The sequence below is a fragment of the Ursus maritimus genome, unplaced genomic scaffold, assembly GCF_017311325.1.
Source record: "Ursus maritimus isolate PB19 unplaced genomic scaffold, ASM1731132v1 scaffold_28, whole genome shotgun sequence".
Taxonomy (NCBI): Eukaryota; Metazoa; Chordata; class Mammalia; order Carnivora; family Ursidae; genus Ursus; species Ursus maritimus.
In genome coordinates, this window is record NW_024425341.1 from 8058041 (window position 1) to 8078041 (window position 20001).

At 42.7% G+C, this 20001-nt stretch overlaps 1 protein-coding gene across 1 annotated transcript in view; it reads right to left on the reverse strand.

Annotated features, from left to right (window-relative positions):
• Window positions 1-375: 375 nt before the first annotated feature.
• The window catches only part of UNC5D (unc-5 netrin receptor D), a 102292-nt gene continuing 82666 nt past the window's right edge, over window positions 376-20001 (reverse strand). Inside the window, exons 9-10 of the mRNA XM_040643172.1 lie at window positions 19585-19763; window positions 376-7106 (exon numbers count right to left, since the gene is read on the reverse strand). Coding sequence (XP_040499106.1) covers window positions 6902-7106; window positions 19585-19763 — 384 coding nt within the window. The 3' untranslated portion in view covers window positions 376-6901. The remainder of the gene's footprint in view (window positions 7107-19584; window positions 19764-20001) is intronic.

Sequence of the window (20001 nt, forward strand, 5' to 3'; positions counted from 1 at the left end):
TGGAGAAGCAGAACATTTCTATAGTGTCTGTGAAACAGTAACCCAAGCATTTTGAGGACTAAGGTGAATGGTCTCCCGATTATGGTGTGGTCGGGATTCTCTCACAGTTTGTAACAACGTGCTAAGGGTAGCTGTGGATGTGTGCACAGAGGTTGGGTTGAGAACCGTAGGAGACGATCTCCTCTTTGTTGCCAGTAGCCTCATGGTGTCTCATTCTTGAGGCCACAGGGAGAAATTAGGTTCAGTACGTTAATAGGTATTTGGAAACTGTCCTCCCTGTGATGGGAATTCCAGCTCCTGCTAGGATGTGGCGGGAAGTGTACAGAGGGGCTCCTCCTTGGGATCTCAAATTTCCACTCATGGAGTATCCTAAAATGTCAATAAAAGACTCTTTATTCATAAATAACTGATATGCGGTAATTTACGTCTGTACATTTATCTTGAAAAGTCTGTAACCATCCAGTTTTGTTTTTTTGTTGTTTTTTGTTTTTTTTGGGTTTTTTTTTTTTTTTTTGCAAACTCTACATAAAACATCCAAACGGTCCATTTTGTTCAGTACAATATAACACAGCTGTTTGGCATTACCAAATATATATGTATATATATTCATAGATATGTACATGTGCTGAAAAAGAAGCCAGTGCAGCCTTTTCTAAGAAGTCCATCCAAGTATTTACTATACAACATTCAGAATTTACATTGATAATACAAGGCACAAAAAGTGTGGTATGAAGCCAAGGCCATGCTTTATTCGAACTCTTCTCTGGCTTGCTCCCTCCTTCAGCTTCATGTCAAATTAAGTGTTCAGTTCTGCTTTTTTTTTTTTTTTTCCGGCTTTGAACACATCAAACAAAAGTCGAGAGTGGTATGGGTTGGAGATATGAATCACGAAAAAACCACCCCCCCCACGCACCTTCCCAAAATAAACAGAACAAAATGAAATCTGTTTTAAAATTCTTCCGTACAGAAATGGAGGTAAACAATTACTCAGATCTTTTGAGTTCGGGTCAGGAGAATAAGCCAGTTTTCCTCTAACTGCTTATATTCACGCTATTTCTAGGGCGACACGGACTGTATCAATTACGCGTACCAAATCAGAAACACGTCTGAAGAATGAGAAATTTAAAATCCGTCTTGATTCCAATTTGGAAAAGGAGAAAATTGTTTTCCTGACCAGAAAATTCGCACACTTTTTTTTTTTTTTCCCCACCTTATTATAGAGACGTGTTGAATGGGAAGGACCTTCGTGATCTAGGCTGGGCCGTAGAGAGTGTTTCTGATTGACATTTTTAAGCTACACTCTGATGAGGCTCAGATCAGAGCTTCCTGCGAAGGGGTGATCTTACTTCATCAGTCTCATCAGGGCTCCTAACGGAAGGATTTTGGAATTATTAGATGTATTTCTGATTGTAATGGGGGTCATAAGGCAAGACATTCTGCTTACAAATTCCCTTAAAATTTCATCTTCCCATGATTCGACAGAACCATAGTTAAATCTCTACCTCCCGCATCTCTTTAATTTTAAGGGACTTGGAGAATTTATCCCGTTTTGGAATTTGTATGTAAATAATGCTTGCAATAGTGAAATACTCTTTGGGGTTAGCAAGATTGGAGGCAAAAGGACATTTTTGTCATAATCATGCCTTTTGTAAAAGTACTTGACACACTTTTCCACTCATGCAGAGGGTTACATTGCCAAATTTCGTGATCCATTTTATAATTCAAGGCTGTACCTTTTTGGAAAAGAGGACGTAGCCTCTGCCCGACTCAGTCTTAGGGGTTGTGCGGGGTGGGGGAGGATATTCTTAAGCTTAGGCCTAAACATGAAGCTTACTGCCTTTTTAATCTTTGGGTTCAGATGGAGGGTGAGCACTAAGACATGGCGCTCGCGGTCACCGTCTTAGGCCCACCTTGTGAGGACATTCCAAAACCCGTGATCTTCACAGCAAAAGGAAATAGCAAAGTAGCTGCTTCAAACACCACGATTATTCTATGAGAGTTAAATTTCCTACCTCAGATCACAGTACTACACACTAGTGACTAACGGCCAGGTCTGATTTCCATCCCCTTTTTATCTTTCGAAAAAACACAGCACACAAATGGCCTTTTTTTTTTTTTTTCCCTCGCTTTTTGCTGACGACCCTGGAGTGGGGATGTGAAGAGTCCGTGATAGACGCTGGCTCTCCTAGAATTGCTTTTGCAAAGAACACCACATGCTGTCACTACAGCCAAACAGCTTTATAACTGCAGCTTCTGAAAGAGTATGGAGAGTAAAAACACAAAATATGTAACACATCTAAGATTAGCAACATTTTCACTTTGTGACATTTGACGAAATACATTTTGCTTGGAGTTCAGGAAAATTCTATGCAGACAGAACAGTGGAAGCTGCGGAAGAGGGTGGCCGTTCAGCTTTTGGCTAAAGCATCGATTTTTCAAATACAGCACTATGGCAACTAACACCGAAGAGAGAAGAACATTTTGTCACTGCCTGTAGGACAACATTTTGCTCTCCCATTTGCTGTGGACGTGACCCCCTAGTCCAGTCAATGGGAGGTGCCAGGATTCAGAACTCTGCAATGTTTCATGAGGAAAAGTAATGGAAATGGGCCACACGATGGGCCATAAGAAGCATGTTTTCCAGCTCCTTCTGGTTCCTGAGACCTTCACAGATCTGGAACAAAGACCTCTGAGGGAACGTCACCTTCCCCACGTCTGCTAGTTAGGATTCCACACCTTTACAGAAGGACTAAGAAATTGCAGCGAAAATGGCAGAAAGGAAATACAAGCACATGAAAAGGTCTTCTAACATTTTGAAATTCACAAGTCAATTTTGCCAGATGTTTGGCAAGTGGAGAATACGATCTAAACCAATTACAGATGGTCCCCGACTTAGGGCGGTTCGACTGACAACTTTCTGACGTTACGATGGTACGAAGGTGATAGGCATTCAGGAGAAGCCGCACTAGCAACTCTGAATCTAGATCTTTTCCTGGGCTAGCGATACCTGGGCTGACCTTCTCATGACGCTGGCTGGGCAGGAGGCAGCCACGGCCCCTCCTCCCCCACCATCAGCCACAACGTCACGAGGGTAAAAACCAATACACTGGCAACCGTTCTGTCGTTCACGTTCAGTACAGTATTCGAGTCATTACAGGAGATTTTCAATACTTCATTATAAACTAGGCTTTGTGTTAGATGATTTTGCCCAACTGGAGTCTCATGTCCGTGGCCTGAGCACGTTTGAGTTAGGCTAGGCTAAGCTCTGGTGTTGGGCAGATTAGACATGGTAAGTGTATTTTCGACTTAGGATATTTTCAACTTATGATGGGTTTATGGGAACATGACCCCATCATAAGTCGAGGAAGATCTGTATACCATTTTCATATTCCACCTTTGCTTATCAATCGTGATGTTGAACATTCTTCTCAAGGAAAAGAGATGCAATACATTCCAGAACTTTTCATCCAAAGAGAACCCTGTTTCTGTCATCTGACTTAATAACCCCTCTCAAAGTCCACTGAAAGAAAAACGTAGGGACCATGGCACTGGAGAACACCTGTAGCTGGAGATAAAAATAATAAAAAAGAGAGAAAATTTCCCCTCTTTAAAAAGAATTGTGTCAATTCCTATTCATCTCTTACAAAAAGGCCAATAAAATGTTTGTGGGAGTACATCTGAGTTTTACGAGACTTTCTGCACCGGTAAATGAGGTTTGCATTTAAATCAGCAGACTGAGCTTCCTTTTGGCTTAAAGGGTTTTAATGGAGACCAGTAAGACTGCACAAGCAACGTTGTAAAAACTGTAAATTAGCTTTATGATGTGGCGGCAGTCTGGTACAGCTGCGAAATGCACCACTTTGGTGGCATAATTTGAAGTCCTGTTTCAAGCATGACCGTTAGACTTAAATGCCTTTGAGGACTGAAAGATTTGGCATTAAGTGGGATATTTTGTAAAAAAAAAAAAAAAAAAAAAAAAAAACCAAAACAAAACCTCTTTAAGTAACCTACCAAGTATTACAGCCCACTTTTAATGTCTTGCTTCCTTTTACACTAGGACAGGAAGACTTCTAAAGTAAACACTTGTACTGACAAGCGAATCTTTTTCGAGAGGGGCATTTGTGTTGGAATGCGAAAACACTTAAATGGAACAAGGGTTTAGGTCCTAGCGAGTCACCGCAGGTTCAAGTGTCAGTGAAGTCTATCTGATCTGTGATTTCCGCTGCTCCCTGACACCCCTACCCCCCAACCGTGTCTGTACATCTCACAAACATGGGTTCTCTTTGGAATTCTATTGAAATACGGTCTTGACATGCAACGGCCACAGAATTTCATACATTTCTGTAGAACTCCTATGTAGAATTCTAGCAGAAATAAGTAAGAGAAATGAAAAGAGGGAGCAAAATGGATGGAAAGTGGATTTGAACCTTAGGCTGAAGTCAGCGGTGAATCCTATTAATTTGCTTCCTTTGTTGTTCAATATGGTACGATGCCCACATGCATTTATAAAAACCCAGGTCAAAAAAAAAAAAGTCCACGGAAGGAAATTCTAGATGTTGAGGGATTGATGGTAATCTGTTATCTTAAAATAATCTAGATTCTAGGGGAAAAATTAAAATATTCCGTTTAAGATATAAAAAAAAATGTATCAGATCCAGAAAGGATCTGCGTGGATTTGCGGAATATATATAAAGCAATAAGGCCAATTAGAAGGGAAGAGGAAAAAAGGGTAGGATGGTTTTAAAACAAAAATCCTCCAAGATGGAAACTGACAAAAGTACTCTATGTTTCTACAAGTTATTATTAAGCAGTCAATGCAGATGCTTTCTGTATATCTCCGGGCCAATCAACTCTCTAGTTTATTTTGGGTGACTGACCATCTACTTCAACTTCTTCCTCTTCCAGAAATGTTATCAAGGGTGTCAGATGATTTACCCTCTCATGCCTTCTCTTCCTTATTCCCCGGAAGGAATAAACAAGTAGAGACGTTAGCAAAAGAGTCTTTTCCTGATCTAGAGTGATCTAGAGATGGTATTTTGAAAATATTCTCAGCAGTTCTAAGAGGATCTGTTTGTTCTATATAATATGTCTTTGGTTCCTGAGAAAAGCAAGATGCTTTTGAATTTCATGTAGCAAAGCCTTCCGTCCAATACAGGGGACCATATATACCACACGTTAGAGAAAATGGCTAACGCATTCAAGAGTTCTTAATGCCTTATCCATGGTATCATAAATTCCACCTATTTCTAGGTCTTTTTTACTTTGGTGGAGATTTACATTTATTTTTAAACAGGACTTACAAAAACATTTTTTTAAAAAATTGACCATATCCCCATTGCCAAGTACTCCCCAACTCCCCCATCCCTGACTATATTTTATTCTAAAGTAGCCAACCTCTAAGTAGCTGCTCAGCCTTGTAGTTAATCTGGGTCCTTGACCTTGCTTGTCCTGATTGTGCACAGCTAATTAAAATATCCACTGGAAGATGAGGAACAGATCTGCTCATCTTTAGTCCACCAGGACATCTTGTCAAAAATGATTTAATAGGATAAAAGATGGACTAAAATGTTAAGATGGGGTTCACAAATTCTCTGTGGACTTCAGTTCTCCACAATATCACTGCCTTTTTTAAAAAATAGAATCTTAAAGCAATAGTCCTATGTTCATGGTCCTGTAGAGAAAGCATACCGGGTGAGGTTGAGTAATCAGAGCTCGAAAGCTTCCTGAACAATCCATGTGTTTCTGTGTCGCTGTGGTAGACCTATTCCTCACGTCTGTTTACTCCTATCATTTAGACCAAAGACTATCTGCTAATTTTTCAAAAGGCAAAAGGAGGATGCCCTATAGCCCTACGGAGAGATTTTGTGATAACATAGTACCAAGAGGCTAGAAAGTTTTAAGAACCTGGATTGAAGAGTACAGCAGAACCCCTCATCTCCTTACAACAATGTTTAGAGACTGGGTCAATCCCTCCATCCTAGAATTACAGCTTATCTGAGCCCTGTGGCAACTGCAGCCCCTATCTTTCCCTGGGCTCGATTTGACCGCCCCCTTCCAAACCCTTCGAGCTATATTCTAACAGCACTCTGCAATTCGAGTGGTTTAGCTGGGAACAGAGGGTTCTGTTTTGTCGAATTACAAAAAGTAAATTTCCATATTGAGAAGTTTAATTATGCTCTGAAACTGGGCAAGGAAGGGGAAGAAAGAAGGTGGGTAGATTTGTCTCGGGGAGAAAATGAAGGTGGCGTACACGGCAAGAACGAGTTTGTGGTCCGTCTTACCTTCTCGTTTCAGTGAAGTGGCTAGGAGAAATGGGGAATCGGTGCTGGTGTGATGGGCTCGGAGTCTAGATTCTAAATGCTCTCCTTGACATTACCAAAGTCCTACAAATGGGTTGGCAACCCCATCTCCCTTTGCAAAGCCGGTTTTACAATGATTGCTGACATCACGGATGCCAGTTGGTAGACAAACCTGACAATCTGGTACCAGGATCAGCTGGCCCTTTGGGGCACCTCATTAAAAACCTGTTTCAAAACATGCACGATTCAAGCTCTGTCTTCCTGGCTTTATCGTAGCTCATCTTTTCCCCCCCGCAGTTATTTTTCTCTAGCTACGCCCTCGCTTTTATCCTCCCCACTCCAAAGCTGAGAAAGTTCATCAAGTGTTAACCCGAGTGTGGATTCAGACGAGACAGTAGAGCCCTCTTATATTTAAGAGAGCTTGTACTTTTCCCTATGAACATATTATACCTATATAAAATTCAGTTTCTGCAACCAGGGATTCGCGCTGATTGTAAATGAAGGCTGAATTCTCCAAATGCCACTGGGCAGAAAGCTGCCTCTTTCCCATTTAGAGCAAATGTCCCGAAGCTGGCCGTCACTGTCTAGCGAGCGATCGCGGACTAGAGTCCGTTTTGCCTGCTGTAGTTGAAGTCGGCTTCATCGAGCTTGGATTCCGTAATGTTTGAGAGTTTCGTGTGTGTCCTCCCGATCTCTTCAAGGGCACAGGCCAGGGAGTCAAGATTACCATCGTGCTGATGACGAGCTTCCCACAGGTTCAGAATGACAGCAGATGGACTACTTTGTGTAGCAAAATAAGACAAATTCCTAGACAGGCGGATTTAAAGAAACAATAACAAAAATGAAAACAGAAATAAAGGAACAAATAATCATTTTAAGGGAATTAAAAATGAATTGCAATGGATATTATAGTAGGAATAGGAGGTTAATGGGAGCTAGTTACAGGTCTTGTAACTGTAACCAGTATCCTAGTAATTACAAATGTCCTTCTAATCTCACACTAGGGCATTTATTTGTGACTTTTCCCTTTATGTTGTTGCTTTCTTTTTGGCATACTCAGTCTTCCTTTGCCCTTGGAGCCATTAATGCTGGCTTAGGTGATATTTTGTTTCTTGTTTTCATTCAATCTGTTCTCTCCGCTTGGAATACCCACTTCCTCTCTTTACCCTCTGTTTCTCAAGATCTGACACTCCTGTAATGCCTGGTTCAATTCTCCTCTACTCTGCTCAAAATGCTTTATGTCCTCCCTGAATTTTTTCTATTGTTGCGCTTAAATTTTCATATGAAAAAACTGCTTATATATTTCATGGGAATTTTGCCCACCCAGCATGATTATAGACATCTGAAGGGAAAGGATCATCGCTAATAATCTTCTGATTCTGCAACAGCCCTTATCCTAATACGATGACAGGTGTTCATTCAATACCCATTGTCTTGAGTAATGGATTGCTACGAGCCTTTTTCAGATGATACGGGATCTTTGGTGAAAACAAACGGTAACCTTTTGGTCAATGACTTTGCTATGATGAAGATTAAGATAACACAAAAGATTAAAGGTCACGGTTTTTCATAGGCACTTTTACAGCAGGGATAGAAATGTCACCTTTGGTGAAATTTTGAAAAGTTGAAAAGATTTTTGAGAGTCAACCAAGAATTGCCTATTTTGGGGATGGCACCATTCTTCCTCACCAAGTTCAGCACGTAATCACGAAGTAGACTCATGTAACAAAGAGCACTTAGAAGAGAAGACAAGCTTTTAAGGGCACATTACCATTTACAAGCACACACACATACAATAAGTTTGAGTGAATAAAGTGCCATTTTATTCAAAGGTCTCAAGGGACTGCTTAGAGCTACTTGGTTGCCAAGTAGCATAAATATCAGGGAACCATATATACTTTCTACTATATCCAAATCTGTAATTGGGAGCGGGAGAAAGCCAGCTTAAAAATGTTCTTTCTGGTTTCTTTCATCTTTTTCCTTATTCCCCCCACCCCTTCCCCACATTTGGAATCAAATATAGTTATTTATTTCTACACTAATGGAAATGGCAAATCAAACCTTGCTTGGGCAATCGAAGGGATCCTAGTTCTTTTTATTTAAGACCTTTGTGTTGAATGCTGTCCCTTCTTCCTGGTCATGGGGCCAGTGTTTGTAGAGAGAGCTGCTATGCTTCTAGGTCTGTTCAGTCCATTGATACCCTCTTCCCAGCGTTCAGGCAGAACACAGACTGAAGCGGTAGCTGAGAAAGAGACAAACTGAGAGACTAGGTGGGAGTGAACTCTGGGTGGGCTGTGTGACCATCTCTTTCTATGCCCTTTTTGAGAATAAAGACCATAAACATACATTTGTTCCTGGAATGGGTAAATATTTATGCTTTCTAATGTTTCAAAAAGAAAAAAACAACAAGCAAAACAAAAGCACAGATTTCTCATCATTCTATTGAGGATTTATATTTTGTATTTTCCCTTGAACACCAAGGGACTAGTGTCCTGTGGGAATGAGCAGAATCCTTGTGATCTTATTAACCCCCAAACTAGGCTTTATTCTATAGCAGGGTTTGACAAATATTTCTATGAAGACCAGCTAGTAAATACTTTTGCCTTTGGGGTCTCTAAAGCAGCTACCCAACTTCGCTATGGTAGTGTGAAAGCAGCCATAGAGGATACATGTGAATGAGCGTGGCTGTGTTGCAATAAAACTTTATTGAGACACACTGAAATTTGAACATCCTACAGTTGTCACATCACACAATACTCCTCTTCGTTTATTTATTAATTATTTTCCTGACCATTTAAAAAACCTAAAACTATCTAGCTTCTGGGCTAAAGAAAAGCAGGTGGTGGGCCAGATTTGGCTTTTAGGCCATAGTGCTGATCCCTGTCCTGTGCTATCTTACAACCCAAGCTCGATTTCCAGAGGAGCTAACTATTTGAGCGAAGATTAGACTGAACTTTTTGTTTTGTGTTGCCTTTGAAAAGAAGTACCCAGAGGGCTAACGTTGTTGAATCCACAAGTCCCACATCCTGATTCAAGCACTTGGACAGCTTCATCCTCAGTAAGTGTTCGGGGATCTCTGACCTTTCAAGACAGGACAGGAAGACCCCGGCATAAAAATGCAATTAATAAAACTCGGGGGGAGGCATACAGAATATGTTTTGGAGTCCGGGATGAGTCTTTGTCCCAACAGAATATCAGAAGTTTTCATGAATCAGTGGTGGGGGTGGGAAGGTGTGTGTGTGTGTGTGTGTGTGTGTTTTTTTTTTTTTTTAAGATTTTATTTATTTGACACAGATAGTAAGGGAGAGAGCACAAGCCAGGGGAGCAGTAGGCAGAAGGAGAGGGAGAAGCAGTCTCCAGGATGAACAAGGAGCCAGGGGAGGGGCTTAATGCCACGACCTGAGCCAAAGGCAGCCACTTAACCGACTGAGCCACCCAGGCACCCAGGGGAAGGTGTTCTAAGTACACCTGCCTAGAGGAAGAGGAGTGGGGCTGGCGAAGGGCTCCTTCCAGCCATTTGGTTATCAGAAGTCCTGCAAGCGTCCTGACTTGTAGAATAGGCACCCAGGGCTAAAGCAAACTAAGTGATCAAAAGAGGCAGAAATAGGACTCTCGCTTGGCACAGGTCTCTGAACATATTGTCACGAGTGAAATGTGCTCCCCAAAGCATGGCTCGGATTTATCCCCTATACAAGCACATTCATCACACACACACAGATCTCAAATTCCACTTAATTTTTGTAGATACGTACAAGAACATAATCAGTCTTATTAAAAATGATTCAGTTAGCTTTGTGATTAAACAGACCTATTAAATTACCTTCACCTGTCTACACCAGGATAATTAGTATATAAAAGACCCTAAGATCCTAATGCAATAGGCTATTCCTCCAAGATAGCTGGATTATTTTAACCGTTTACATGTGTGCAAATGCACGGATTTTTGTTTTGTTTTGAAAATTGGTATACTGTGCCTCTGTTAGGTGGTTTCCATACTGCCCTTTTGAAATTATTCTCAGCCCAATCTATGTGACCCATTTCTCTTCATAACGGTGGTGCATTTGGACACGAGCAGCTAAATGCACACACAATCCAGGGAATATTGCTACTACTAGAGAACAGAATTCATAGTAACAGTTGGTATCGAGCAGTTTTCTGGGTGTCTTTATTTTTTTTTGATGAAACCAGAACAATTAGCAAAAGTAGTAGTCTCAAAATTTAGGTGGATGCCTCAAAATAAAACTTAATTTTTTTCTTTCTCTTTGAAACATGTTTAAGGAACTGAATGTTTATGATGCTGGTCTTAGATGCTTCAAATTGTTATTATTATTTTTTTAATGCTCTGAACTTTTGTCATAGCCTTTTAGGATTCTCATAGACTAGAGTTATTTTGAAAAAATAAGATTTCTTTTTTTGTGGTGTCTTAAAGATGCTACGTATCATGCAGGTAAGATTACTCTTAAATTTTAGGAATTTACTTTAGAATCCTTCTAGGTCTTCAGGTCACTTTATTTGTCCTAAGCTTTGTAGATTCAAGGACTTTTGTCTTTTCCTTTGGAACTCCCACTAAAAGAGTAAACTATAAAAAAACACATGTAAGACAGCTGGACAAATTTATCCATGTAAGTTTACTGAGTAGTAATGGTTTATTAAATTAAATTTTGTTTTGTTGAGCCTGCATGCCTTCTATTCATCGGAGTTCCGGGCTGGGGTAGGGGGTGGGGGAAGGATGGTTTTTTTTATCACCATGATTAATTTCCTCTTTTTGAGACTTTTTTATCCCCATCCCTTATCCTCAATTAAAATCCCATGCTTGAGGTAGGACAGAATTGGGAGCAGGAATCTTTACCTTCGCGATTTCACTAGCTAGACACAGGCCAATCTAAAACAGTGTCTTATGGTCCAAAACCAAATTTTTACACAGAATCCCAGTTTTCAAAATATATCTTCAAATTAAGGACCACGTTAAATGAATAATGGAAATTAGGTTAAAATTTGAGGATTTCTGGAAATAATGACTGTACCTGTTTCCACTTTTGGATGCAAAGAGGAGGAGAGAATTAAGGGCCCATGATAAAATTCTGCCCTCTGATGTCTTTATATCCTATTATTACATGGGCTGGTTTTCCCAAATGGAAAAGTGGCTGGGTGTCCCTTTGGTGTGAATTTAGAGACACCACCTTTTCTTAAGTACTTGAAAGAGTGTTCAAATATAGATGTCTTCAGGAATAGTAACATCTAAACTTTCAATCACTTAACAGGGAGACAAGAGTAATGGGGACAGGCACTCAGCCCTGGGGAAACAGGCCGGAACTCTCCTGAGGGCATACTGCGCTCACACTGGAGTTGGCCTGGCTCACTGTTCTTTGGGTCCGACTGTGTGTGTCCTAGAAGGGTCTCCCTTTCATTCTGAATTCCAGATAACAAACTTTCAGTTTCTAAGAATCCTGCTACCATGGAGGCTGATCTACCTATTTTCAGGCTGTAAGATCTTCTGGTAACTAGGAAAACGGATTTTCTACTGAAATATAGTTGGGGACCGCATTAGAACTGTAGCTTAATGGGGCGCCTGGGTGACACGGCAGTTAAGCGTCTGCCTTCGGCTCAGGGCGTGATCCCGGCGTTATGGGATCGAGCCCCACATCAGGCTCCTCCGCTATGAGCCTGCTTCTTCCTCTCCCACTCCCCCTGCTTGTGTTCCCTCTCTCGCTGGCTGGCTATCTCTGTCAAATAAATAAATAAAATCTTAAAAAAAAAAAAGAACTGTAGCTTAATGTCATTAGCACAGACCCCCCCCCCCCCCCCCCCATACCAGGTGCATGCTGTAAATCCATTCAGAATTGAGGATTTCACCCAGGTGGGGGGGGGCACTTGCCCCTGGAACATGAGGGCACCGAGTCTGTTTATATTCTACAAACTTGCCATTTACATCGCAGTCAACTGAATTGTTTCAGCCTTTAAAAAGCATATTTTAAAAATATCTTCTTTCTGAGTAGGCTTGTAGTATAAAAAGTGAAAACTAAGTTAAGCTGCCTCTAACAAATCGGGAGCCATCATTTATAGGAACAGTGCATAATCCTGCTAGTGCCAGAGGGACTGGGGACAGAGTCCTAATGAAAAAATATTAATATCCCTGCTATCATCCTCATTGTCTCATTTAATGAAAGCCTCGTATGTGACCAAAACCAACCCTCCATATGGTTCTTTCGATGCGGGCAGAAGAGAAAAGCCATTCATATTGAACAGCAGTAATTGGACACAACGCAAACATTTGTCCCACCCATCAGGCTTCCGTCCCCAAACTTCAACCTCTCTGGATACTCAACAAACAGCAAAGCAGCTTTCAAGATAAAGCCACGTCAGCACAGCATTTTCCAAAGAAGTAGCGAAAGACGGATGCCATAATGGAACCTCTGACTATTGGCTCCTGTGCCTTCAAGAGCAAGGCAGCTGGCAGGGGGGGACCCACAAGGATGGGGGTACAGGCAGTAGAAAACATGGAGTTCCACTCTGTCTTGCCCTAGACAGGGGCATTGTTTTAGGTCAATGAATGTGGCCATGAGATTCCTCTTAGTTTTTCCTTTTGTCTCTTCTATTATCTGGCTCTGGAAGGGGAATAGCAAGGATTTTTTTTTTTTTTCCTTTCTTTGTCAAACATTTAAGGACCTGGAGGTTTCAGGGCCACCCGTGAGTTGCCAAAGGAGAACAAGCCCAGTTGTAGACCCTGTTGTCAGTGCTCTAGTTTCATTTCTGACAGGATGAAATTATCTATGACAATTTGTCATATTTGGAAGTGAAGGGCCATGAAAACTACCAAATGGAGTTTCTAGTGTTCTTTGAATTGGGATATATCAAGGAAAAATAGGTCTCATTTAAACTAATTTTCCCACTCCATAACCTTGAGATATTGTAAGCATCCTGTGGGCGAAGGAGAAGGACCAGCGTGTGTTCCGAGAGGAGGGACCACTGTGTCAGTGCTGAGTGGAAGCGAGCAATAGTTAGGCTTCTCCCTTTGCCAAATACTCACTAGGAGTTCCAATGAAACCTCGCAAATCACTGAAAAGGAAGTTAATCCCTTAAAGGATACTCTAATGAATTGGGTTAAAATCCTTCCTGTAATTTAATGTTCTCAAATGATGAAAACATCGTATTCAGGCATATTGATGCTGCCAGCCTTTTCACGTACTGTTTGAGACGGCTCTTCTGAAGGGGATTATTTAGGCTCTAAAAGGGGCCTGGGCATGTCCATCTTTCCTGAAAACTCTATTAACATAAAGGAGGAGAGCCCATTATTTCTTTAAGGATCAGCACAAACCCGCCCCTTGCCTAGAAGGAATGCAGTGCCCTTGTCATCAGCCCCTGGGGCTAGCGGGAGCATGGCTTTGGTTCTCTTGGAGGAACGTGAAGAAGCTTCTTTTCCGTAGCACCTTTAGAATGGACATCTGCCACTTGTAAACCGTATACAGCTTGTTCCCGGCTACACTTGTCCCAGGGCTACTGCTTCAGCTTTGTATTAGCGGGTAGTTTCACGAGTCCTTGATCTCGGGGGAATGAAGCTTTGCTGTGCTGGGTCCCTCTGGCTTCACTGTAGGGCTCTTGGCATTTCACCCCTGCATAAGCCTCCTGGGCCAGAACCAGAAAATCTGATTGGGACTTTACCCTATTTTGCCTCCAAGGACCCGTGTAATGCTATCCCCCCACATATTAACTTTCCTTGGAAGAGTCCTAAAGGTGGCTTTTTTGGAAATGACAGCCTCACATCCATTTTTATTACTTAAAGGTTAGGATGTGTTTTCTAGCCTCCAGCCTGCAAAAACCAAGAAAGTGGAGTTTGGTGTCATCACAGTGAACCCCAAACCACAGGAATGAAAACAGCGAGCCTCCGTGCTCACTGCGAGACACCCCTCAAGCAGGCATCCTGCATGGCTTTTGTTCTCCTCTTCCTCCCTCACCCCAAAAGGCAGCTGGCACTGGGGCTGCTCTACTTCTGGTGAATTCTCAACAGTTATCCCAAGATAGATGAGGACGCTGCCTTGTGACCTTCCTCTGTCCGCTTCCACTGCCCTCTGGTCATTTCACTGGGCCTGTGTATCCAATTAACAGGGTAGACAGAGGGAATGAAAGGATATGACCTCAATATGAGAAGATTCTGTTTCTCATTAGAGGTCCTGGTGGAAAAACTGGTTATACAGCACCGCTGATCAGCCATGAGGTTTGAGAAATGTCATTTGCTCCCAACTGCTACACCATCACCCATGAACATGAACAGGCAAAATGAACTATTTTAACCCTTGACCAACAAGAAATATGTTTTAGGTGACCCTTGAACAATGTGGGGAGTTAGCCCTCCCCCCACCACACAATCACAAATCCAGGATCACTTTTGACACTCCCAAAACTTCACTGCCACTAGTCCACTGTTGACCGGAAGCCTTATTGCTAACATGAACAGCTGGCACATATTTGTGTATCAAATACTATATTCATATAATGAAGTAGCCGAGAGAAAAGAAATGTTATTAAGAAAATCATAAGGAAGAGAAAATACATTTATAGCGCTGGACTGTATTTACTGGAAAAAAAAAAAATCCATGTGTAAATGGACCCGTGCAGTTCAAAGGTTCAACTGTGTTGTTCAAGGTTCAACTGCATACTATTATGAAAAACCGTTAATAAGATGTAATTATGTGCTTCTCTCCACTTTGGCATCCTCTCTTCCATCTCGGCTGCTTCCCCTCCGCTCAGACTCCCATGTCTCATGCACTTTATCCAGCAGCTGTTCCCATAGCAACATGGTCAAGCTGGCTATGTTTTCACAAGGGTTTCTGGAATATGAAAATCACGAGGCCTTAAAGAAGAATGAGCTAATGGTAGAATTCCGGGGACTGTGGAAGAGCTGAGAGAAAAGACCAGAATCTTCCTTCATGTGAGCCATGTAAACTGTTTTCCTGGGAGACCAATTTTCAAAATCCTCTGATGCTTATTCCTATCAATTGTATTTATGAGGAAGAAAGTTTTTGAGGTCAAGCAGAGTTAGTGTCCCATGAGAGTTCATGTCAAAATTCAGAAAGGACTGAATTTCCCCTAAGTAGAGAGAACCACCTTGGTGGGCTTAACTAGAACTAAAGATACAAAGTGTCCTCCTACTACAGAGCGCTATGGAAGTTTAGAGACGGGAGACTACTTTGGGCTGAAGCCGTTGTTTCCAATTAATCTGTTTAGTCCTCGGCGGGTGTTCCCCCCCACCTACTTTCATGATCAATTCTTTATTTCTCAGCCCTCCCCACCTACCAATCACATGGGGCCAGGAGCACTGGAGGGTTATTGCAGCTGAATTTAGAGAACGAATGTGCAACCTCAGCTTTGGAATGCAGCAAGTACGGACTCTGAGTAATAGTCAGAGTTTGCTCACAGAATCTGTAATTGCAACTGTTGTCGGTGACATTCTTTGCTAGGCTCTGTCGCTTCTTCAGTGCGATCCGTATGCCAGGCAAGTTGCAAGGCCACCTGTGTTGCTGCCTCATAACACACACGACCGACATTTCTCACATTCTCATCGATTGCTAAGCCTTTCACTTTATATTCCAAGTCGTTTTTTTCCCCCCTATTCAGATCTAAGTAGAAACTTGTTTGGCAAAAAAGCAGATTATCATCAGTGACATCTGCATTTCCCCAAAAGGAGGGCAGGAGAGCATTTTCACTGGCAGTCAAAGAAAAGCAAACGTTTCCCTCCACTCCCTTTGAAAACTCTTCCTTCGTGATTTGAGCACTGTGGCTTTGCTAGCTTTTGGATACTTCTGGAAACTGAAAGGAGGGGGAGAGGCAGCTGAGAAGTGCTGTCACCAGATCAAGGAAGGTGAAGTCTCTAACAGAAAGCCCACATGCTTTTGTCGTCCTCTTTCTCTTGTGAGCCCAGAGTGGACAGGATCTCATGCAATGGAACGACTCTCTTGCCCAATAATATCAGCAGATTGACAATGTCAGATTTTGTGTTTTAACACACCTTAATGATCAGTTCCATGCTCTATTCTGTGTGACCCTAAGAGAGCCCGGCCAGTGATCCGGGATTATACAACAGGAAGTTGTGACAAATTACATCTGAAAATCCCATTCCTCTCTGTTACGTAGGGCTTCTTCCCATGTAGGAGGAGGCAGATTTTTAGTACAGTAATGAAAACACAAAAGGAACTTGAACATTTCTGCAAAATGAGAATGAGTTCACGGTGCAAGGTGGTTTTCAGTAGTGTTTGCTCCACTCTGCTCCTGTGAATATGCTGGTGGCCTTTCTGCCAGAAACAACCAGTCTGCAGAAAAGGGTCCTATCCAGGGGCGCCTGGGTGGCTCAGCTGTTGAGCGTCTGCCTTCAGCTCAGGTCATGATCCCAGGGTCCTGGGATCGAGCCCCATATTGGGCTCCCTGCTCGGCGGGAAGCCTGCTTCTCCCTCTCACACTCCCCTTGCTTGTGTTCCCTCTCTCGCTGTCTCTCTCTGTCAAATCAATAACAATCTTAGAAGAGTCCTATTCTATCCCCTCTCGCCCCTCAAGCTTGGATGCTGAGCTGAGAAGCCTCATCTTTGGGTGTTACTATGACTGAAGCAACAAGGTCTTACTTACTAAATGAGGGCAGATTTATTTAAATGAGGGGTCAGCAAACTACGTTCTATTGGGCAAATGCTGGTTGTTGCTTGTTCTTATAAAGAAGTTTGTTAGACAAATAGGCGTAGCTGTGTTCCATGTATTTTTTCTGGCTGATTCTCACTAAAGAAGCAGGGCTGAATGGTGCCGAGTAATTACAACAGATCCTATATGGCCTAAACTATTTGCTGTCTGGTTCTTTAACAGAAAGAAGTTTGGTGATTCTTAATTTAAACCAGTCTCGCTCCATAGTTCTATGACTTTCAGAAGGCTAAGCTAGAGAATGAAGAGGGGGCAGGACGTGCCATTCACTGAAGCTGAAGATGTTCACCATAGAAGATTTAAAGAGAGTAGGTTACATGTATTCATGCCGTCCTAATTTGCCATTAGTGAAAATTGCAAAGAGCAACACTGATTGAAAATCAACATATTCAGGGGGGCGCCTGGGTGGCTCAGTTGGTTAAGTGTCCGCCTTTGGCTCAAGTCATGAACCCAGGGACCTGGAATCGAGCCCCGAGTTGTGCTCTCTGCTCGTCGGGGAGCCTGCTTCTCCCTCTCCCTCTGCCTACTGCTCCCCCTGCTTGTGCCCTCTCTCTGCCAAATAAATAAATAAAATCATTTTAAAAAAATGGAAATCGACATTTTCTGGGCACTGTGTTAGAAACTTTCCATGAAGTAGGTCATTTGTGTTTCTTATGTCAAGGAAATTTAGGCTTTCCTGGAGAAGGGGTCTTAGGGACAGCCCAAAGCAAGGGAACAGGCCCACAGAGTGTTCACACTGGAGGACCCTGGACACCAGAGGGGCGGTCTGCTCCTGCGCAGACATTCCCTGCTCATGAGAGCCGAGACACAAAAGGTGTTGACCTTAGTCTCCCAATTTGAAATGCATTTTCCCTACTGCGCAAGGGCCCCAACTGCTGACTTTGGGGGCACTCACAGTCATTCTCGTAGGTAGACCGTAAGCAGAGAATGAAATGGAACGAGGCAGAAGGAACGTGTGCAGACTCATCCAGCACACAGATGGTAGCTTCTGTGGATCTGCAGGTATTTTGGGGCAATTATTTTCATGTAAACGGTGAATTAAAAATCATAAACTCTTATGGTCAGAATGGATTTGGGAGTTAACGCAGTTCGAATTCTATGAATTGCAGTTGTAGAAAAAGAAACAGGGCTGGTGAGTGATGTGTTCAGGCAGACTGGTATGAGTTGTAGAACCAGGGATGCCTTACGGGGGCCCAATTTGCCCCCCCCCGCCGACACACTTTTTTCTTTGTCAACCGAATTCTGTTCTCTGGGTTGTTTTTTGTTCTTGTCCCTGTGTTGATCAGAAAGTGAGCCTGACATCGTCAGGGTGCTCATGGGTTATAAATGAGACATCTCCTCCCTTTGTCAAACTTGCTGGGAAATATTCAACTTAATTTTTTTTCTCCTGTACACATACATTTTTGTATTCTTTCATTTTCAATATTCGACTCTCAAGAATGTATCTGTTCTCTCTGGGTTTGCCTGTCTCTGCAAATCCCCTTTTCTTCGGCAGCCATGCCTCCTTTCTTGCTTTGCCCCTCTGAGCCTGACTGCTTTCTAGTTGGGTCCTGCGTTCTTGGGTTTCTTGGATCCCTTTTGAGACAGGGAGTGGCACTCTATCATTTCCTGGCAGACACCTACCTCCCTTTCAGAGAAGAAAGAGTCAGGTAGGATGTCTGTGGAAATAAAGAACACAAAATGGAAATGACAGAGTAAGCCAAACAGTAAGAAAATAAGGCTTTGCCTCAAAAGGGAAAAAAAAGAAAAGAAAAAAAGAGTACCAGAGGAAAAGGGAAGGAAAATGGTTCTGGCAAAATTTGTTCTCTTTTCTATTCATTCTGGGGCATGGCGGGGGTGGAGGGGGGGTGAGAGGAAGAGGGGAGGCGGGCGTGGGGAAGGGAGGTATTGCTTGCCAATGCCCTCTCGCTGCTGGTTATCCTTCCAGCCCAGCCGAAGTGACCTGCCCATCAGTGCTGCCCGGGATGCCATCACTCTTGCTTCTCATCAAAAGTAATCAAGCCCATTATGAATCTCTCTATTCTACTCTCAACTTAACTGCAACGCTAGCATTGGTAATGGGAGTCCGGGGAAGCCGCAGGCTCATTCACGTGCTTAGGTCACCTGTTTGTTTCACACCTTCTGCATTCAGATCTGGGAATTCTCATCCTCAAACTTCTAATACCAAGGCACCCACTTTTGCCGGCTGAACGTGTCCCCACGGAGGGTTAAATGATGCTTAAGGTGGCCTGATGGTAGGGAGGAAACACGTACTTCCCTGTCTCTATTATCACCGACTCAAGACAGTGCTGGGATCTCCCACAAATACCAAGATGACCTAGTCTCTGTCCCCATTTGGGCGGCCCAAGTTAGCCAACCTCAAGATGGGACCAGGACCAAAGTAAGACTTTTCTATCATGTCCCCAAAGGCAGAGCGGGTGGAAGGAAATGCCACACACAGTGTCCTGTTCTTGTTTCTTGCCCACATACGTAGCTAGGCTTCACACGAAATGTGGCCAGAGGGATTTATAAAGATAGCAGGGCCTGGAAACCACATGGATACGCCCAAACCCCTTTGTTTTTCAAAACTCTCAGGAAGAATGTCCTCTTTCCAGTTGCCCCCAATTACCTGTTGATGCTGTTTTTCTGTGCTAACATCTGCCAGTCCTTGCCTTTGGCATTGGGGGTATCAAAGGTGGCACAAATCCGCTGTCTGATGGAGTAAGGGATTTTGAAGGCTTTGGGGCCAGTCTGTGCAGGGAAAGTGCTATCCTCTTGTGCAAAGAACGTGATGGTTTCTCTTTCACTCTACAAACAGAGAAAGCATGGTCAGATCTAAATGGAAGCATTACCGAGAAACACTTTTATTTATTTTAATAGAAAATTAACACACACGCACAGCATGCTTGCCATTGTGATGGACTCTGTAAAATACATTGACACGTTCCCCTTTTTCTAACGTAGTAAATAAGTTCTCTGGCAGCCTCGTGAATTATGTACTGGAGATTTACAACAGGGTCTTCCACTCGGGGGGGGGGGGGTGCCA